At 37.2% G+C, this 21,732-nt stretch overlaps 2 protein-coding genes across 7 annotated transcripts; both read left to right on the forward strand.

Moving 5' to 3' along the window:
• The first annotated feature begins 5,466 nt into the window (after positions 1 to 5,466).
• On the forward strand, positions 5,467 to 21,182 carry LOC127519151 (granzyme B-like). 4 transcript variants are annotated; one of them, XM_051906653.1, is made up of 5 exons: positions 5,467 to 5,601; positions 5,773 to 5,929; positions 6,068 to 6,242; positions 6,317 to 6,577; positions 20,874 to 21,182. In XM_051906653.1, the coding sequence occupies exons 1-5, from the start codon at positions 5,556 to 5,558 to the stop codon at positions 21,021 to 21,023; spliced, it is 789 nt and encodes a 262-aa protein (XP_051762613.1). In that variant the 5' UTR covers positions 5,467 to 5,555; the 3' UTR covers positions 21,024 to 21,182. The 4 variants fall into 4 exon arrangements, with proteins under 4 accessions (XP_051762613.1, XP_051762612.1, XP_051762611.1 ...); XM_051906652.1 differs by lacking the exon at positions 20,874 to 21,182 and adding an exon at positions 6,660 to 7,229; XM_051906651.1 differs by lacking the exons at positions 5,773 to 5,929; positions 6,068 to 6,242; positions 6,317 to 6,577 and adding exons at positions 19,958 to 20,114; positions 20,258 to 20,432; positions 20,503 to 20,766 and having other exon boundaries at positions 5,527 to 5,601; positions 20,874 to 21,094.
• Positions 7,644 to 11,158, forward strand: LOC127519149 (granzyme B(G,H)-like). Of its 3 annotated transcripts, XM_051906647.1 has the most exons (6): positions 7,644 to 7,747; positions 9,187 to 9,221; positions 9,531 to 9,678; positions 9,844 to 9,991; positions 10,074 to 10,331; positions 10,433 to 11,158. In XM_051906647.1, exons 1-6 carry the CDS (start codon positions 7,653 to 7,655, stop codon positions 10,589 to 10,591), a joined length of 843 nt encoding a protein of 280 aa, XP_051762607.1. In that variant the 5' UTR covers positions 7,644 to 7,652; the 3' UTR covers positions 10,592 to 11,158. The 3 variants fall into 3 exon arrangements, with proteins under 3 accessions (XP_051762607.1, XP_051762608.1, XP_051762609.1); XM_051906648.1 differs by lacking the exon at positions 7,644 to 7,747 and having other exon boundaries at positions 8,621 to 9,221; positions 9,510 to 9,678; XM_051906649.1 differs by lacking the exon at positions 7,644 to 7,747 and having other exon boundaries at positions 8,625 to 9,221.
• Positions 21,183 to 21,732: the final 550 nt, after the last annotated feature.

The following is a 21,732-nucleotide window of genomic DNA, read 5'->3' on the forward strand; positions in this document are numbered from 1 at the left end:
ACTAATGTAAGAGACAACCTTAAAATGTTCAAATGTAAATGTTGAAATTAAAAATGAACAATATTTTTATTAACCTTATTTAATGTTACAAATGGACTCTTATTGTAAAGTGTTGCCATTTCAAATCCAAACAGTCATGCTTAAAATTACAAACTTTACACACAAAGGCATAGCATTGGTCTATTTTATGTATACTTTAACATATTATTTGCCTTTATTTTAGAAAACTTGATGATTATCTATCAAAATATGTGTTACAGTGCCGATAAAAAAAGAATTGAAATTGAATAGGCTACATTTCTGATTTGATATGTTTCTGTCGCTGCATGATGAGAATACAGTTTAAATATGCAACTTCGCTGGATAATGAATGCATAACAGCGAACAAATGGATATAAACTAATGCAAATGAATGGTAACAATCGTGACATTAAACAGTTGGTGTTTTTGTCACACTGTTTTAACCGCTTGAGGTACTACTAATGTTGGCATCCTCTCAGCCTCGACGGCAAACATACTACTGTTCTCCACTGATGCAGCATCTAGTCAACAAACTAAATACTTTATAATGATATGAAATCATGTACTGTAGTGTACACTGTATAACATACCGTTTTGTTGTCCGTTTTTAAAGTGTCGCGCTCTGTGCAGCGCGCAGCGTCGCGTCACGTGTCAAAACAAACTCTACGAGGCATCAGTGATAGTTTTCATGTCGCCTCTAGAGGTCGCTCTCGAACTGCATAATGACAGCGCACTCTTCTCAGCCGCTCCAGCAACGGACGCAACCCGGAAAATGAAATCAACCGCGGTTGTGCGAGCACTTGTTTGCACATGATGTGCTTGCTGTCTGTGTTCTTCCGACGAAAATGCTTTGGGAAAATGTATCGGAGTAAAAGTATAGGCCTACATTTTATTTAGGAAATGTAGAGGAAAAGTAAAAGTTGACAGAAATATAAAAACTCAAGTAAAGTACAGATTCTCCCAAAAAGTACTGTAAAGAAGAATTATTACTTTGTTACATTACACCACTGCATATTAGCCTACTTTATTATACTTTAAATGAAGCGCAAAAGAAACTACGAGCATGAACCGTCGTTGTTCTGTTGTAAATTAAGTCATGAAATCACCAAACATGCGATTAAAACTGCGCCTGCATGTATGTATTTGTTGACATGGTTTTAAAGTTATTTAATCAATTTGTTGGCCTTAAAACATCTTAATTCACATGTGTACACCAGGGAAATGTCAATTTTCTCGGGGGAGCATGCCCCCGAACCCCCTAGCAAACTACATTGTGTGACCTCGGTAAATATGAAACTCTGCGTACGGCCCTGCTTCTCTTCTATCTAACGAAATCTGAGCTAAACGTGTATTTCTCCATATGTGCGCACTTTTGGAGTAAAAGTTTGTATGTGTATAGACTGTGATCAAAAATAAATGGGAGAAAACACGATTGAATGTAGAAGTTTGTCTCTCGGTATTCTATTCAAAAGATTAATAACTAGGCTACCGGTTGTTTTTTCATGATTTTGCATTCCTATCAGAAATTAAGAAATAGTGTCATTGTAAATAGTGGTGCAAAGATCAAAGCTGTCTAATCTATAAATCTCAAGGTTAAATCAGAAGATTTATTGTAAAAATGTTTCTGTAACAGATGCAAAATAGCTCCACTGTGGTTTGTGAAAAAAAAAGACCAAAAAAAAAAAAAAAAAAAAACCTTTTCAAAACATCCCCCCTCTGTTTTTTTTACAAATCGCACCCTGTATATATATACAGGACTTGACATTAACACCCGCCAACCCACCAAATGCGGGTAGATTTCAGCTGTGGCGGGTAAAACAGCCACTCCCACTAGCCACTTTGGCGGGTTGAATATAATTTCAGCCTACAGCCAAATGAAAGGTAGCCAAGCTCGTCATATCACAAAATTACATTTCAATCACAATTCTTTATCGATTAACTTGCTGTTAGTGAAGGCGGGATAGGCGGAATCGCGCTGAATGACACACAACAGAAGCCTCTCTCTCTCTCTCTCTCTCTCTCTCTCTCTCTCTCTCTCTCTCTCGATAAGTCCCCCTTGCCCCTGAATAGTCAAATACACGCGCACACACAGATGTCAAAATGTCCATCGTGTGGAGTATCTCGCGTGAATACAGTCGGTTATGGCTTAAGTGGACGTAAACAGGTGGGTAAAAACTAAATATGCGGCAGTATATTACGTCCATGCATTCAGCAGCATGCTGCCTAACAAAAATAACTTATAAAATTTCTCATATTATGGTCATATACCCACCCCTTGCCCACCTGTACATACCAGCTGATATACAATGTAGTCTTGATTTGGGTGGTCAATCTGCATTTGATAGTTGGAAAGGGTTATAAATCAAGTAAAGTGACTCAAAATCAAGTAATTTAAGCATGCCAAAGTCAACTTTAACCATATAAAATGTAATTTCCCAACAGCAAAATTGTGGCCAGTGAAAATGCTGAGTGGTTGTAACTTTGGAAAAACCACTAGCTACAGTGGCTGGTGAGCAAAAAAGTTAATGTCAAGCCCTGTATATTTTTTATTTTATTTTTTTTTTGCCACCCCAAGATTTGCTGTGGCCTTGTCTGGCCACCCCTATTAAAATTTTCTGGGGGCGCCACTGCCGCTCACTCCTCCCTTTCAAAGCATGTAGAGACCCTATGGTGGCCAACACAGGACAAAGGTGTTGTCTGAGACAGCAGAGTAGCCAGTCAAGCACGGAGGTTTCTTCCTACTTCTAACAAAGAACGGTCTCTGCTTCTAATAAACCAGACGACTACTACTTCTTCTTCACGTGTATTCAACATAGTGACGATGCAAACTGCCTCTAAAAACACCAACGAAGAAGAAGAAGAACATAATGATGAAACGCGTTATGTAGAGCAGTTTGTCCATTTAAGGCCACTGTAGAAACATAATGAGTCGGCATTCTGACATAGAACCTGGAAGCGCTGAACGTAAACAACGTATGAGAATGTTTCACACATCCACACAATATTCATAGCGTTTGATATATCTCTTCATGCTGAACAATTTTGCCTCACGAACCACTGCTGTCGATCAAAATGTTCATTAAATATTCGTGAATATAATATAAAGTGAAAAAACTACTTTTGCAAACTAGTCCTAGGTTTTTCACTCAATCTGAATAAAACCAATGCAGTAAAATTCTCTGGACTCTCTAGATCAATAATTATCAAAAAAAAAAAGTTGAACTTTACCCTTTAGATAGCTACAACAGGGTCATTTTAAAAAAATGGGCGTGGCAAAATATACTTTTAGTATATTATACTTGCATGCAAACTTTTATGGAGATCTGACTATAGGTGGTGATATAACTGTTAAAAAGCTGTAAAACCCATATACAGTGGGTACGGAAAGTATTCAGACCCCCTTAAATTTTTCACTCTTTGTTATATTGCAGCCATTTGCTAAAATCATTTAAGTTCATTTTTTTCCTCATTAATGTACACACAGCACCCCATATTGACAGAAAAACACAGAATTGTTGACATTTTTGCAGATTTATTAAAAAAGAAAAACTGAAATATCACATGGTCCTAAGTATTCAGACCCTTTGCTGTGACACTCATATATTTAACTCAGGTACTGTCCATTTCTTCTGATCATCCTTGAGATGGTTGTACACCTTCATTTGAGTCCAGCTGTGTTTGATTATACTGATTGGACTTGATTAGGAAAGCCACACACCTGTCTATATAAGACCTTACAGCTCACAGTGCATGTCAGAGCAAATGAGAATCATGAGGTCAAAGGAACTGAAGAGCTCAGAGACAGAATTGTGGCAAGGCACAGATCTGGCCAAGGTTACAAAAAAAATTCTGCTGCACTTAAGGTTCCTAAGAGCACAGTGGCCTCCATAATCCTTAAATGGAAGACGTTTGGGACGACCAGAACCCTTCCTAGAGCTGGCCGTCCGGCCAAACTGAGCTATCGGGGGAGAAGAGCCTTGGTGAGAGAGGTAAAGAAGAACTCAAAGATCACTGTGGCTGAGCTCCAGAGATGCAGTCGGGAGATGGGAGAAAGTTGTAGAAAGTCAACCATCACTGCAGCCTTCCACCAGTCGGGGCTTTATGGCAGAGTGGCCCGACGGAAGCCTCTCCTCAGTGCAAGACACATGAAAGCCCGCATGGAGGACTCCAAGATGGTGAGAAATAAGATTCTCTGGTCTGATGAGACCAAGATAGAACTTTTTGGCCTTAATTCTAAGCGGTATGTGTGGAGAAAACCAGGCACTGCTCATCACCTGTCCAATACAGTCCCAACAGTGAAGCATGGTGGTGGCAGCATCATGCTGTGGGGGTGTTTTCCAGCTGCAGGGACAGGACGACTGGTTGCAATCGAGGGAAAGATGAATGCGGCCAAGTACAGGGATATCCTGGACGAAAACCTTCTCCAGAGTGCTCAGGACCTCAGACTGGGCCGAAGGTTTACCTTCCAACAAGACAATGACCCTAAGCACACAGCTAAAATAACGAAGGAGTGGCTTCACAACAACTCCGTGACTGTTCTTGAATGGCCCAGCCAGAGCCCTGACTTAAACCCAATTGAGCATCTCTGGAGAGACCTAAAAATGGCTGTCCACCAACATTTACCATCCAACCTGACAGAACTGGAGAGGATCTGCAAGGAGGAATGGCAGAGGATCCCCAAATCCAGGTGTGAAAAACTTGTTGCATCTTTCCCAAAAAGACTCATGGCTGTATTAGATCAAAAGGGTGCTTCTACTAAATACTGAGCAAAGGGTCTGAATACTTAGGACCATGTGATATTTCAGTTTTTCTTTTTTGATAAATCTGCAAAAATGTCAACAATTCTGTGTTTTTCTGTCAATATGGGGTGCTGTGTGTACATTAATGAGGAAAAAAATGAACTTAAATGATTTTAGCAAATGGCTGCAATATAACAAAGAGTGAAAAATTTAAGGGGGTCTGAATACTTTCCTTACCCACTGTATTTCCAATGGGAAATTGCCTGTATTGACTGTAAATGGTATTTTCCTTCTATGATTTAAGCGGTTACATGCTTGCTAAATAAAATGTAATATCTTTTTGTGCAAGTGCGTAAAGGCGCTTAAACCCCGTTAACTGCTGCTATATTTTTGTTGTTTGTCTTTTGTTTTTTTTAGCCAGTAACTTTTTGATGTCACACATTGTTATGCTTGCCACAACCAACATCCAGTCCTTGGCTGCAAATAAAATATTATGTACACAGTCAGTCAGTGTGTGATCACTATAGGACACCAAAGCTGCAAACCAACAAATAATTTCAATAAACATGATATTTGGAATTAAGGTGCTTTTTATAGTATTTCTTTTTGAATAATATTTTATTTACTGATGCCTTTATTATGCCAAGTTATGGCTGCTTGTTATTTAGTACACTCATTTTGTGGTCTGAGGTAAGAGGGGGAGGAGATAAAACTAGTGAGGACAGAGAGTGGGTTTTAGTATTTTGATAGCATATCCTCACTCAATGCTTGACCACAGGCTGTTCCAGATGCACCATGGTTCTTTACGCTTTTCTTCTTCTCCTTTGTATCCCTTTGGCTGGTAAGATATTATTCATCCCTTCCTTCCTGAATTTGCATTATGCATCTTTTTGCAAGAGCAGAAAATCTGAAAAATCAAATATTTCTAAGGTAGAATTTAATTTAAATGGTAATGTCTATTCAATACCAAATAGTCTGGTAATGGTGCAAGTTACTCATGTTTTTGTCACAGGTGGGATGGAGAGTGGTATTATTGGTGGAAAAGAGGCTAAACCTCATTCCAGACCATACATGGCATCTATTCAGATTAAAAAATACAACAAACATCACACATGTGGAGGGATGCTGATCAGAGAGGATTATGTACTGACAGCGGCCCACTGTTTCAAGTGAGTATGATTATTTATGGGATTATTTATAATGCTTTTCAAACAGCTAAAGTCTCAAGACTTTTAGTTTATCTGTAATTCTGTCTTTTAGTTATTCAAATGCTTCAAGGCTTACACAGTTTTAATTTGTTCCCGCAGGCGCAGTGACTACTCTGGTCAGGACTACTTGGAGGTTGTTCTGGGAGCTCACAACATCAAGAAGGACGAGAAGAGCCAGCAGAGAATCCCAGTGATAGAATACATCCGACATCCTAAGTTTCAACATAAAAATGAAAATAATAATGACTACAGCTATGATATCATGCTACTAAAGGTATTTTCACCTTCACCTGTGACTATATTATGCGTTTTGTTTGCTCTCTTTAAATTATATTTTGTTATTTGCAGCTGAAGAACAAAGCCAAGCTGAATAAATATGTGAAAGTTAAGCCTCTTCCTAAGAAAAATGGAAAAATACCAGCTAATGTTAAATGCTCCATTGCTGGTTGGGGGTCAATAAACCCAGAAGACAAAGTGGGGTCAAATGTGCTGCGGGAAGTCACTCTTAAACTGCAGAAGAACTCAGTATGTGAAAGATTGTGGCAGCACTACTTCAACTCTGAGAGAATGATCTGTGGTGTTTCAGATGGGAAACATGCTTTTTGTCAGGTATTATGTTATATTATATTATATTATATTATATTATATTATATTATATTAATGTCTTTCCTCTGTCCATCTTATTCACTAGGGTGATTCAGGAAGTCCTCTTATCTGCAATAACATACCACTAGCAATTGCTTCATATACCTATGGTGGTAACTGTGCAAATATGGAGTATCCTCAAGCTTATGTAAACATATCCTACTTTCTCCCCTGGATTAAAAAGAAGATTGGTTAAATAAATAAAAGATAAATTGGGTTCCTACGTTAAAGGGGTAGTTTTTTGTTCACTTCTAGAGTTACCTTAGTTTTATTTTGTTCTTAAGTCTGTTAATTACTTGTTCCTGCTCCAACTGTCAAAACCTCAGTGCATTTGTGTTTAGCCAGTTTGAGATTATTAAAATAAAATTCACTTCAATATTCATTAAACTGTCTGTTTCGATGACCAGATGTATGAGATGACAAAGAGAAGAATGCTTATTTATGTAGTGGGATAAACAGAAAACACCCATTCATAAATAATAGTTATGTAATATAAATATAAATATAACAGAACAAAATAGATTGCTTTCACTGAGTGTTTTTCATAGTTACTTTAACTGTCTTGGGGTTTGTGTGCGATTGTTTGATAAACATTAAATAAAGTCTGTTCCTGCTAGTTATTGCTCATGTGATTTCATCACAGCTCTTTCATCACAGTCTTATCAAAAGCAGATCCTTTTATTCACAACCAACTATTACACTTGCAAATAGACTTTAAAATAAAGCAGATTCCATTAGTTTTAACTTTAGTATTTGCAATACACATGCAGATCCTAATACTTGGGTAATGACTGAGGCATGATAAAAGTTTGTTGCTCACATAAAGTAAAATGGGACTTATGCTGTCTCATCTCATCTGATATTTGACTGAATTGCACCAAAGCATTTTGAGGTTTATAATTTAATATCATGAAATGAAATACTGCACCATTTCATTAAAAAAAAAAAAAAAAAGCCAAAATAATGTAGTTGATGTAATTTGTGGAAATTACATCAATAAAATCCATTTCCTATTTTTATTTAATACTTTTATGTTCTTATGTTGATGGCATTTTATCTCTTCAGTCTTTGGAGGGCATCATTAAGGCTTCTAAGGAGGAACAAGTTTTGTGCCCTGGACTCGGTCCACAGAAGGTGTGTAGAGACACTTTGATATTTTGAGTACTTGTCTTTATACGTATCATCTGATATTCAAGGGTATATGTCTTAACTTCAGAGGTGGAACGTAATGAATTACATTTACTCGCGTTACTGTGACCATATGCATACTGCGCAAGCCGATTTGGGCGGAAGAGCAACCTTTCACCCGAAGCAATGACGCAATGACTAAGGATAGTTTTAAATATATCTCCGATTGTGTTCGTTTGAAAGAAGATAGTGATATACACACTAGAATGGCTTGAGGGGGAGTAAATCATGGGATAATTTTCATGTCGTTCCACACCCGTAAGACCTTCGTTCATCTTCGGAACGCAAATTACGATATTTTTTTTAATGAAATCCGAGAGGTTTTTTGATCCTCCATAGACAGCACTTTAACCACCATTTTCAAGGTCCAGAAAGGTACTAAAGAAATCAGTTTACGTCCAGCGCTTCCAGGTTCTACATCAGAACGCTGACTCATTATTGGCCGGCTCCTGCGTCAGCATCACACGCATGCATCGCGCTGCTCACGTGAACAGCGTCGGCCAGTACTGAGCAGGCTTTCTGACCTAGAACCTGGAAGCGCTGGATGTAAAATGCGTAGGAGAATGACACAGAAGAGAAGATATTGTTTGAATAAAGTTATTTTTGTTTTGTTTTTGCGCACAAAAAGTATTCTCGTTGCTTCATAAAATTAAGTTGAACCACTGCAGTCACGTGGACTATTTTAACAATGTCTTTAGTACCTTTCTGGACCTTGAAAGTGGGGGTTATATTGCTGTCTGTGGAGGATAAAAAAAAAAAAAAACCTCTCGGATTTCATCAAAAATATCTTAATTTGTGTTCCGAAGATAAACGAAGGTCTTACGGGTGTGGAACGACATGAGGGTGAGTAAGTAATGACAGATTTGTCATTTTTAAGTGAACTAACCCTTTAAAGCTATAGTCCACCCAAAAATTAAAATTCTGTCATAATTTACTCACCCTTATGTTGTTCCAAACTTGTATGACTTTCTTCTGTGGAACATAAAATACATATTTTGAACAAATATTTATTTATTTATTTATTTAGTTAGTTAGTTAGTTAGTTAGTTCTTTTTGTTCATATAAGGGAAGTCAATGATCACGAAAACTGCTTGGTTACCAAAATTCTTTAAAATATCTTCTTTTGTCCTCTACAGAAGAAGGTAAAGTAATACAGGGTAGGAACGACATGAGGGTGAATAAATGTACTTTTTTTTTTTTTTTTTTAGTCTACTACCCCTTTAATTGTAGTTTACAATACCTTTTTTGCCATTTTGCCTGAGACTCGCTGTACAACTCACTGTGTTAATACATACGTCAGAACTTTCCCCTACAACTTTCCGTTGTTACTTTCATACACATGTTCATGTTCTGTTCCTGTATCATTCGTACATCATGCTGCTCAGTGTCTGTCTCCTGCTGTCTGTCTTCTCTCTGTCAGGTAAGACATTCATCTCTTGCATCAATCAGATTGTTTTGGGAAAAAATATTTTAATGAGATGCAATTTGTTTTTTAGATTTATTTCTGGTTGTATTCACATTTTTGTACCAATGGCTTTCAAACAGTTTGAGTCATTATATATTTAGAGAAATACATAGAGAAAATACATCAATAATAATAGGAAATACATCAATAATAATAGTAGGCTCATAACCATTTTACTTCTGTAATTTGACATATATTTTCAAGTTAAACTGTACTGTACCCAAGTATTTGACTCCATGATAGCCTCTTGTGTCATTATCACAGGAGGGTTAGAGAGTGGTATTGTAGGAGGCAGAGAGGTTAAACCTCATTCCAGACCATACATGGCATCTCTCCAGTATAGAAGACAACATATGTGTGGAGGGATGCTCCTTAAGGATGATTATGTGCTGACATCAGCCCATTGTTTGTCGTAAGTACTGTATATGCATGCAAATATCCCTAATAAACTGGGTAATATGTAGTATTCAAAAACAGTTGAATATATGATGAGGTCTTTTAGTCTTTATTTTGTTTTTATTGTTTGTAATGATGTACTAACAGAATGTTTACACCTCAACATTAAATGTTTTCACAGTCAGACCTCCAACTACTTAGAAGTTGTTCTGGGAGCTCACAATATCAGCCAGAATGAGCACAGCCAGCAGATAATCCAAGTAGAGGAGTACATCCCACATCCCAGTTATACAAAAAATAACTTCACCTACGATATTATGTTACTAAAGGTATTCAAGGTGCTTAAATTGTGCTTTTTTGGGGGGTGGGTCTGTTTTTGTATTTAGTTATTCACTGATTAATATGTTACAGTTGAAGACCAAAGCTGTGCGGAATGAGTTTGTGGATGTTATTCATCTACCTAAGAACAATAAAAATATTCCCGCCCATATGGAATGCTTCATTGCTGGCTGGGGTATGACAAAACCCAGAGGAAAAGAATCAAGTGTTCTGCGGGAAGTCAGCCTCAAATTGCAGTTCAGCTTTGAATGTGATCATAAGTGGAAGAAATATTTCAACTCTGAGAAAATGATCTGTAGTGTCTCAGATGGGAAAAAGGCTTTCTGTCAGGTACTGAAACATCACTTTAGATAATAATAATAATAAAAAAAAGATCTTCTGATATTTTACATTCAGAATACATTTTAAGTCTTTCATTTGTTTCTTTCTAGGGTGATTCTGGCAGTCCTCTTATTTGCAACTCCAAACTTCAAGGAATGGCTGCATACACATATCATTCTGACTGTACATCCAAGAAGTATCCTGAGGTCTACATGAAAATATCTGCCTTCCTTCCGTGGATTAGGAAGTACATTAAGTTACTAAAATAGCATCTTATAATGAACATTTATGCACCTAAATGATATATTTTGTGTATAATTGTGAACACTGAAAAGCTATTTTACTAATTTTGGCTACGCCCTGCTGCCATTTCCAGTTTTTTGAACTTCATAAAAATGGTCAGGAATACATTTTTTTCCTTTTTTGTTGTTGTTGTTGTTGTCTGTATTGCCTCTTAGGCTCCTATTGGCCTGGTCTTTGGCTGTAAATAAAATGCTATCTACACTATCAGTCAGTGTGTGATGAATAGGACACCAAAACTGCAACCCAACAAATATTTTTAATAAACATGAGATTTGGAATTAATGTACTTTTTATTTTATTTCTTCTCTGATAGCATTGCTTTTAATTGATAATTTAAATATAAATAAATAAAAATTGTTCTTACATTAAAGGTGCAGTTTTTTTTGTTCATAATTAGACTTAATTTATTACCTTTCGTCAATCTGCATAAAGTCTACTAGTTCCTGTTGCAACTGTCAAAAACCTTTTTTGAGGTTAACCAGTTTGAGCATTTGTTTTGCCAGTTTGAGACTATTAATAAACAAGTGATAAGAGGTGATTTCAGTGAAGTATTTATTCATTGAACTTGAAATAAAATTGACTGCATATTCCTTAAACTGTCCATTTAGATGACTACATGTATATCACATATGCAAGGAGAAGCATGCATTTATTGTTCATATTATTTCATTTCACACCCCTGTGCTCGATGAGTGATGTTGTGAAAAGTCCCCCTATGAAGTCCCTGTTTGCATGCAGGTTTGTGGTGAGAGGTACAAAAACTTGTATGAGCCAATATGTCTAATACAGTTTCTCAGGAAAGGCATTTTTGCACGTTAGTCTGTTTTATCTAAAGCAGATCCTTTTATTTACAACCATTACACTTTTAAGTATACCGAAGCTGAGTCAACTGTAGTTTTAACTTTACTTTTTATTTGAAAAACACAGATTCAAATTCTACATGAGCAATGACACCTCTTTATTTCTCTTTCAGATGAATATCAGAGATGATACGAATTTTGTGCTCACATGAATTAAAATGCAACTCATACTTTTACTTCTGATAATTGACTGAATTACACCAAAGCATTCTGAGGTTGGTAGATGAACTACATTATTTTCTGCCCAAAAAGGGAAATATGCCAGCTAATGTGAATATGTCACTGGCTGGGGACTGGGGTACTAACTAACTAACCAAGTGCATCAAGGGTGCTGCAGGAAGTCACTCTCAAACTGCTGTTCACTTCAGAATATAGAATCATGTGGCAATGATTCTTGAGTTCAGAATATACGATTTGCAGTGTCTACACACACACACACACTGGCCACTTTATTAGGTACACCTTGCTAATACCGGGTTGAACCCTCTTTTGCCTCCAGAACTGCTCTAATTCTTTGTGGCATAGATTCAACAAGGTGCTGGAAACATTCCTCAGAGATTCCTCAGAGATTGGTCCATATTGACATGAGAGCATCACGCATTTGCTGCAGATTTGTTGGCGAAGCAAATCGGTGGGTGAATCTCACAAAAACTTGGTTTTTAAAATTTCAAACATGAAAATTAAAAAATGCTTTAACAATTTTTTTTTTTTTTTTCAGATATTAGAAACAAAATCTGGAGTATTTGTGAACATTAATTTAAAAACATTTACTTACAATTTAAGACCTTTTTGAACACAATTTCCAGAAAATCCTGTAAAGTCCTAAAAAATCTCATTACCGCAACAGTCTGAAAACATCAACACTGTTAGAAAAGCAAATACATTTTCACATTTTTAAAAATGGATTATTAACAGTCATGGCAGTTACTTGAAATTCTGAAATAATATTTATTTTTAAATGAACAGTTTTTTATTTTTTATTTTGATTGATTCCTCTCATTACCACAACACCTTCCACAATTTACAACCTATTTTTTTTTATATATTTCAATGAAACCTGACATATTTTCAAAATGATGTGGCAAACCTGAAAAAACATATTGTATATATTCTGCACATGCATTTAAAAGCAAACTACTATTTTTCCATTTATTCAATAAATATTAAATAAACACCTGTTGTGGTAATGATACATAGGTTACGGAAATGAGGTTGCTGATTTCGGTAATGATAATAAGTATACTAAAAATGCAGATGCAGACATTAATGTAGAAAATAAATTAGATAACATTGGCACAATTATGGGTTTAAGTTAAATCAGTTTGATTTTGCAGTGCTTCAAAAATATAGGCTTGCATATAGGCTAAAAACTGAGAACACATGCATTTAGCAATACAACATGCACCACCCATTTACCAGATTAGTAATTAGAAGTTTTTGACAATTACAAAAACAATTATTTTTTATAGTTGTACTGATTGGGTCAAAAACAATGGGAATGTAGTCTGGGATAGCTAAAGTGTGTGTTTTTTTAAAGCTACTGAAAAAGGTTTGAGTTGGTTCTTGTAAAGGGTATATCTAGCAGGAACATCTAATTTTTCAAGTTTTTCCCCAGATTGTTCAGCCCTAAAAGGATGGTTCACACCAAAAAAAGGTCTTTAAAGTAATGTCATATTTTTGATATTATTGATTTCAACCGGGTCCACAGTAAGATTGCCACTAGGGCAAATAATTCTCGGAATTGATCTAGAAGCACTGGCTGCTCGGGCCTGTTGGGCTAGAAGTCTACTCGCCTTATCACCATGCTCGAAAAAACGCTGTTTAGATTGCCGCAGTTGTCTCTCTACAACATGTGTCTTCAAAACCATCGTATTCTGACTGTAATAAAAGACGTTTTTTGTAAAGGGCAAGGGAGGGGGAGACTGCATGTGTTTCATCCAATTTGAGGAGCTCATCTAAAAAGTCTTGCCTTTTAGCCCTTTCAGCCTTATGCAGGTACGATGTGAATAATCTGACCTCGAACAAAGGCTTTAAGAGCTTCCCATAAAAATCCACTTTTGACCTTAGGGGTGTCATTGAATTCAATGTAGTTACTAATTAGAGTGGCCACAAAGTTTTTAAACTCATGATCTGCTAATAAATGAGAACTAAATTTCCACAGTGACGAAACGACAACTTTTAGAGGAAGATTAATATCAAGAGAAGTGGGGGTGTGATCTGAAATAACTATAGGGTGATAGCCACTAGCAGTAACCAGATGCAGCAATTTATTATCAATCAAAAAGAAAGTCAATCCGGGAAAAGGTTTGGTGTGGAGGAGGAAAAAAAGAAAAACATTTTACTCTGGGGGTTTTTAAACCTCCAGGGGTCTGAAATACAACTCAATGCTTTACAGCGATACAAGACTTCCAACATCTCATTCCCACTACCTATAAACATTAACCCCTTTTTGTAAAGTGACAAGTAAACAAGAATGAAGCATAGCCCTGACAAAATAAAAAAAGCACATATGAACATAAGTAAACCAACAAAAATTCAATTATTTACATATACACATATGCAATGTATGTTTCCCAGGACAGTAAAACATATATATATATACAAAATAAAATATATATACTGTGTATATTTTAACAGGCACATAGTGCAGACACCCCTGCTAAAATGTCTTACAGGCAACAAATAAGCGTGGTGCCAGAGAAGGCACAATACAGAAACCCTTTAAGAGAAGAATTGTAATTAGTTCTGCCTGTGACTTGAAAACCAAACAAAATGAATATAAACAAAATAAGTATGGTAACCATAAGTACTGCCTGCTGTGACGAAGGGAGAGAAGAGCAGAAAAATAAATAACATATTCAAGCATTAATAAGTAAAAAATAAATAAATAATAATACTTTGTGTATACTCATATACAATATACATCCCATGTAACAGAGCATACTGTAAACGCAACAGCAGTCACACAGACAATGGATGTGCATAGTGGCTCAAAAATGAAACAATTCAGGAGAAGAAAAAATAAAATAATAAATTCCACCCGTGACTCACGGACTAGGCAAAAATGAGTGGAAACAAAATAAGTACAATAATAAGCACCGTCTGGTACACCGAAGGGAAAAGGAGGGGACAGAGAAAAAAAAAAAAAGTCTGTAAACATGTATGTGTACAGCTATCATATTTTAGAACTAAACAATAAACTAAGTGAACACAAGAGTGTACATACAATGGCGCCTCCACAAGTGCTAAACAAACGGCATCAATAGATCTAGAATAAACAAAACGTTAACACACTCGGATGTAACAGTAGCCAAACGGTAACCAACAGCCCGTTTAAGTCTGTATAGGAATCCAAGCATTTAGCAAACGCTACTTTTGAGTCACCAGTGGATCCCGCCATATGTTACTGCTTAAGTCACTTCAGGTTTAGACCTCAGCAGGACATATAGACGCAATGTAATCCTTGGGTTCAGCGACCGATGCAAATCTCCTATCTCCATCCTTCGTTATGATAGTGAGCCTAGCTGGGAACAACAGTGCTGGTTTTAGGCCCAGATTGTAAAGTTCAGACAGCACCTCTCTGTACTTGGAATGTTGTTCCAGCACCTCTGGAGCATAATCTTCATAAATAGCGACAGGTGTGAGTGAAGTTTTCCCCTCCTCACTCATCCTGTGAGATTGTGTGTGTCTCGAGCAAAGCAATCTTTGAAGTGTAGCTTCACCTCGAGTGTCGAAACGGTGGTTTTGAAGTCCATAGAAAGAGCGACCCAGTGCTCTTCCAGAAGGTTAGCGATGGCTGCCATGCTAACCTCTTTACCGTCATTTCCGCACACCTCGGCTTTCTGATCTTTTTTGCCTTGTTTTATTGATTTGGATGCCATAAATCAAAGCCAATATGTATGTAACAAAGATGTTGTTCACTTGGTAGCAAAATGGAAATAAATAGTGGGGTTTTGAAGCGATTGTAGACAAAAATATACGGGAGCGAGACATAACACGTGTCTACGCCATCCCATCAAACCGGAAGTCCCAGAATAAATATTGTTTCTAACTTTTATTTGTCTGTGATTGCTATACCATAGGCACCATTATATATACAGTGCTCAGCATAAATGAGTACACCCCCTTTGAAAAGTAACATTTTAAACAATATCTCAAAGAACAATTTCCAAAATGTTGACGAGACTAAGTTTTATATAACATCTGTTTAACTTATAACATGAAAGTAAGGTTAATAATATAACTTAGAGAACAAAATTTTCAGTTTTATTCAAATTAGGGTGATGCAAAAATGAGTACACCCCACAAGTCTCTGGAGCAAAGCAAAATTTTAGACTACAAATGCCTAATTTAACAAGAATTCAACCACAGGTGAGACTAATTATTCATTACACAGGTGTGCAGACAGTTGACTATAAAAGGGTGTTAAAACCCCTTCCCATTTCATGCTGTCAGCAATGGCACCACATGGAAGAGAAATGTCACAAGACCTGAGAAAGAAAATAATTTCTTTACAGCAGAAAGTTGCAGACTACTGTAACGACTCGTCACTCAAAGTGGGATCTACAAGCAGACTTTATTAAAACCGGAGTCAAACAGGCAGTGGTCAGATACCAGCAGACACAGCAACAGAGAGCAGACAAAGTCGTGGTCGTTAAACAGGCAGGAGATCGGGGCCGGCGGAGAACAATCACAGGTCAAACACAAAGCAAATAGTCCAATAGGCAGGCAGCAGGGAATCGTCGGCAGGGAATCGTAAACGAGGAACAAACTGGGTCACAACAGGCAGGCAAAACAAGAAAGAATGCTTAGAAATGCAACCCGTAGTAATACAAGACCTCGCAGAGAGGACTGTTTATATAGGCCAGTGAATGAGCTACAGCCAGGCAAAGTTATCAGTGCAGGTACGGGGCTGATGGGAAATGTAGTGTGTATGTGTGAGGGTCAATATTCGGGTGAGGGAGCCCTCTGGTGGCCAGAGGAGGGAATCACGGAGTTTGTCTCTGTGACAGCTACAAGAAGATCAGCAAAGCTTTACTTATCAGTCAGAATAATGTAGCAGAAGTGGTACAAAAATTTAAAAAAGATGGAAGTGCAATCATCTCACAGAGATGTCCAGGTCATCCACAGAAGTTAACACCTCGACAGGAGTATCCTCTGATGAGAAGGGTTGAAGAAAATCGGCATGCAAGTTCACTGCAGTTATCTAAAGAAGTAGAAAGCCAAAATGGGGTGACTATTTCCCGTGACACAATACGGCGTACACTGCAGAGGAATGGCATGCATGGGTGCCGTCCATGAAAGAAGCCTCTCCCAAAGGCCAGGCACAAAAAAGCCCGCCTAGAGTTTGCCAGAGCCCATGCTGACAAAGATGAAGACTACTGGGACTCTATACTCTGGAGTGATGAGACCAAGATAAATTCTTGAATATGTGTGGACATATTGATGATGCAAGCTGCCTCTAAAAACACCAACGAAGAAGAAGAAGAACATAGTGATGAAACGCATTATGTAGAGCAGTTTTTCCGTTTAGGGCCGGCCAATAATGATTTGGCATTCTGACGTAGAACCTGGAACCGCTGAACGTAAACAGCGTATGAGAATGTTTCACACATCCACACAATATTCATATCATTTGGTATATCTCTTCATGCTGAACAATTTTGCCTCAAGAACCAATGCTGTCAATCAAAATGTTCATTAAATATTCACGATTAAGTGAAAAAACTACTTTTGCAAACTAGTCCTAGGTTTTTCACTCAATCTGAATAAAACCAACGCAGTAAAATTCTCTGGACTCTCTAGATCAATAATTATCAAAAAAAAAAAGTTGAACTTTACCCTTTGGATAGCTACAACAGGGTCATTTAAAAAAAAATGGGCGTGGCAAAATATACTGAAAAGCCTATAAATCCTAAAAGAAAAATCTGAACTTCACGAAAATAGATGAGCACATGCGACATATGATTCTAAACTTGCATGCAAACTTATATGGAGATCTGACTATAGGTGGTGCTATAACTGTTAAAAAGCTGTAAAATCCATATACAGTGGGTACGGAAAGTATTCAGACCCACTTAAATTTTTCACTCTTTGTTATATTGCAGCCATTTGCTAAAATCATTTAAGTTCATTTTTTTTCCTCATTAATGTACACACAGCCCCCCATATTGACAGAAAAACACAGAATTGTTGACATTTTTGCAGATTTATTAAAAAAGAAAAACTGAAATATCACATGGTCCTAAGTATTCAGACCCTTTGCTCAGTATTTAGTAAAAGCACCCTTTTGATCTAATACAAAAGATGCAACAAGTTTTTCACACCTGGATTTGGGGATCCTCTGCCATTCCTCCTTGCAGATCCTCTCCAGTTCTGTCAGGCTGGATGGTAAACGTTGGTGGACAGCTATTTTTAGGTCTCTCCAGAGATGCTCAATTGGGTTTAAGTCAGGGCTCTGGCTGGGCCATTCAAGAACAGTCACAGAGTTGTTGTGAAGCCACTCCTTCGTTATTTTAGCTGTGTGCTTAGGGTCAGTGTCTTGTTGGAAGGTAAACCTTCGGCCCAGTCTGAGGTCCTGAGCACTCTGGAGAAGGTTTTCGTCCAGGATATCCCTGTACTTGGCCGCATTCATCTTTCCCTCGATTGCAACCAGTCGTCCTGTCCCTGCAGCTGAAAAACACCCCCACAGCATGACGCTGCCACCACCATGCTTCACTGTTGGGACTGTATTGGACAGGTGATGAGCAGTGCCTGGTTTTCTCCACACATACCGCTTAGAATTAAGGCCAAAAAGTTCTATCTTGGTCTCATCAGACCAGAGAATCTTATTTCTCACCATCTTGGAGTCCTCCATGCGGGCTTTCATCTGTCTTGCACTGAGGAGAGGCTTCCGTCGGGACACTCTGCCATAAAGCCCCGACTGGTGGAGGGCTGCAGTGATGGTTGACTTTCTACAACTTTCTCCCATCTCCCGACTGCATCTCTGGAGCTCAGCCACAGTGATCTTTGGGTTCTTCTTTACCTCTCTCACCAAGGCTCTTCTCCCCCGATAGCTCAGTTTGGCCGGACGGCCAGCTCTAGGAAGGGTTCTGGTCGTCCCAAACGTCTTCCATTTAAGGATTATGGAGGCCACTGTGCTCTTAGGAATCTTAAGTGCAGCAGAAATTTTTTTGTAACCTTGGCCAGATCTGTGCCTTGCCACAATTCTGTCTCTGAGCTCTTCAGGCAGTTCCTTTGACCTCATGATTCTCATCTGCTCTGACATGCACTGTGAGCTGTGAGGTCTTATATAGACAGGTGTGTGGCTTTCCTAATCAAGTCCAATCAGTATAATCAAACACAGCTGGACTCAAATGAAGGTGTAGAACCATCTCAAGGATGATCAGAAGAAATGGACAGCACCTGAGTTAAATATATGAGTATCACAGCAAAGGGTCTGAATACACATATGACCATGTGATATTTCAGTTTTTCTTTTTTGATAAATCTGCAAAAATGTCAACAATTCTGTGTTTTTCTGTCAATATGGGGTGCTGTGTGTACATTAATGAGGAAAAAAAATGAACTTAAATGATTTTAGCAAATGGCTGCAATATAACAAAGAGTGAAAAATTTAAGGGGGTCTGAATACTTTCCGTACCCACTGTATTTCCAATGGGAAATTGCCTGTATTGACTGTAAATGGTATTTTCCTTCTATGATTTAAGCGGTTACATGCTTGCTAAATAAAATGTAATATCTTTTTGTGCAAGTGCTTAAAGGCTTTAAATCGCTTAAACCCCGTTAATTGCTGCTTGCAGCTATATTTTTGTTGTTTGTCTTTTGTTTTTTTTTAGCCAGTAACTTTTGATGTCACACATTGTTATGCTTGCCACAACCAACATCCAGTCCTTGGCTGCAAATAAAATATTATGTACACAGTCAGTCAGTGTGTGATCACTATAGGACACCAAAACTGCAAACCAACAAATAATTTCAATAAACATGATATTTGGAATTAAGGTGCTTTTTATAGTATTTCTTTTTGAATAATAATACTTTTAATTGAGTATTTCATTACTCTTTTTACTGATACCTCCTGAGTTATGGCTGCTTGTTATTTTGTATTTTGTGGTTTGAGGTAAGAGGGGGAGGAGATAAAACTAGTGAGGATAGAGAGTGGGTTTGAGTATTTTGATAGCATATCCTTACTCAATAGTTGACCACAGGCTGTTGCAGATGCACCATGGTTCTTTACGCTTTTCTTCTTCTCCTTTGTATCCCTTTGGCTGGTAAGATATTATTAATCCCTTTCTTCCTGAATTTGTATTATGCATCTTTTTGCAAGAGCAGAAAATCTGAAAAATCAAATATTTCTAAGCTAGAATATAATGTAAATGAAAATCAAATAATATAATATAAAGGTCTGTCTATTCAATACCTCCTTAAATAGTCTGGTAATGGTGCAAGTTACTCATGTTTTTGTCACAGGTGGGATGGAGAGTGGTATTATTGGTGGAAAAGAGGCTAAACCTCATTCCAGACCATACATGGCATCTATTCAGATTACAAAATACAACAAACTTCACACATGTGGAGGGATGCTGATCAGAGAGGATTATGTACTGACAGCGGCCCACTGTTTCAAGTGAGTATGATTATTTATGGGATTATTTATAATGATTTTCAAAAAGCGAAAGTCTCAAGACTTTTAGTTTATCTATCTGTAATTCTGACTTTTAGTTATTCAAATGCTTCAAGGCTTACACAGTTTTTAATTTGTTCCCGCAGGCGCAGTGACTACTCTGGTCGGGACTACTTGGAGGTTGTTCTGGGAGCTCACAACATCAAGAAGGACGAGAAGAGCCAGCAGAGAATCCCAGTGATAAAATACATCCGACATCCTAAATTTCAACATAAAAATGAGAATAATAATGACTACAGCTATGATATCATGCTACTAAAGGTATTTTCAACTTCACCTGTGACTATATTATGCGTTTTGTTTGCTTTAAATAATATATTGTTATTTGCAGCTGAAGAACAAAGCCAAGCTGAATAAATTTGTGGACGTGATGCCTCTTCCTGAGAAAAATGAAAAAACACCAGCTAATGTTAATCAATGCTCTATTGCTGGTTGGGGGTTTGAAACCAGAAAAGCAGAAGTGGGGTCAAATGTGCTGCGGGAAGTCACTCTTAAACTGCAGAAGAACTCAGAATGTGAAAGAATGTGGCAGCACTACTTCAACTCTGAGAGAATGATCTGTGGTGTTTCAGATGGGAAACATGCTTTTTGTCAGGTATTTATTATTATATTATATTATATTATATTATATTATATTATATTATATTATATTATATTATATTATTATATTAATGTCTTTCCTCTGTCCATCTTATTCACTAGGGTGATTCAGGAAGTCCTCTTATCTGCAATAACATACCATTAGCAATTGCTTCATATACCTATGGTGGTAACTGTGCAAATAAAACATATCCTCAAGTTTATGTAAACATATCCCACTTTCTCCCCTGGATTAAAAAGAAGATTGGTTAAATAAATAAAAGATAAATTGGGTTCTTACATTAAAGGTGCTGTTTTTTGTTCACTTCTAGAGTTACCTTAGTTTTATTTTGTTCTTAAGTCTGTTAATTACTTGTTCCTGCTGCACCTGTCAAAACCTCAGTGCATTTGTGTTTAGCCAGTTTGAGATTATTAAAATAAAATTCACTTCAATATCCATTAAACCGTCTGTTTAGATGACCAGATGTATGAGATGACAAAGAGAAGGATGCTTATTAATGTAGTGGGATAAACAGAAAACACCCATTCATAAATAATAGTTATATAATATAAATATAAATACAACAGAACAAAATAGATTGCTTTCACTGAGTGTTTTTCATAGTTACTTTAACTGTCTTGGGGTTTGTGTGTGATTGTTTGATAAACATTAAATAAAGTCTGTTCCTGCTAGTTATTGCTCATGTGAATTCATCACAGCTCTTTGTTCTGAGTAACTTTGTGAAAAGTCCCCTTATGAAGCCCCTCTGTTTCCATACAAGTGTGTGGTGAGAGGTATGAAAACTAGAGGAGGTGTGTTTGAGGCAGAGTTGAGAATATTCTAGTTAGGTGTCAATATGTCTACTACTATCTTTCAGGAAAGGTATTTTTACATGGTGGTCTGTCTTATCGAAAGCAGATCCTTTCATTCACAACAAACTATTATACTTGCAAATAGACTTTAAAATAAAGCAGATTACAT

This window comes from Ctenopharyngodon idella, chromosome 9, assembly GCF_019924925.1.
Source record: "Ctenopharyngodon idella isolate HZGC_01 chromosome 9, HZGC01, whole genome shotgun sequence".
In the NCBI taxonomy this organism is placed as follows: domain Eukaryota; kingdom Metazoa; phylum Chordata; class Actinopteri; order Cypriniformes; family Xenocyprididae; genus Ctenopharyngodon; species Ctenopharyngodon idella.

What these genes read in the sequence shown, in the direction of transcription:
- LOC127519151 (XM_051906651.1), top strand. Translation starts at nt 5,556, where the DNA reads ATGGTTCTTTACGCTTTTCTTCTTCTCCTTTGTATCCCTTTGGCTG. An exon ending in CCTTTGTATCCCTTTGGCTG is followed by an intron (nt 5,602 to 19,957) that starts GTAAGATATTAT and finishes TTTTTGTCACAG; the next exon opens with GTGGGATGGAGAGTGGTATT. An exon ending in ATGATATCATGCTACTAAAG is followed by an intron (nt 20,433 to 20,502) that starts GTATTTTCAACT and finishes TGTTATTTGCAG; the next exon opens with CTGAAGAACAAAGCCAAGCT.
- LOC127519149 (XM_051906647.1), top strand. Translation starts at nt 7,653, where the DNA reads ATGTTGATGGCATTTTATCTCTTCAGTCTTTGGAGGGCATCATTAAGG. An exon ending in CTGGACTCGGTCCACAGAAG is followed by an intron (nt 7,748 to 9,186) that starts GTGTGTAGAGAC and finishes CATGCTGCTCAG; the next exon opens with TGTCTGTCTCCTGCTGTCTG. An exon ending in ACGATATTATGTTACTAAAG is followed by an intron (nt 9,992 to 10,073) that starts GTATTCAAGGTG and finishes AATATGTTACAG; the next exon opens with TTGAAGACCAAAGCTGTGCG.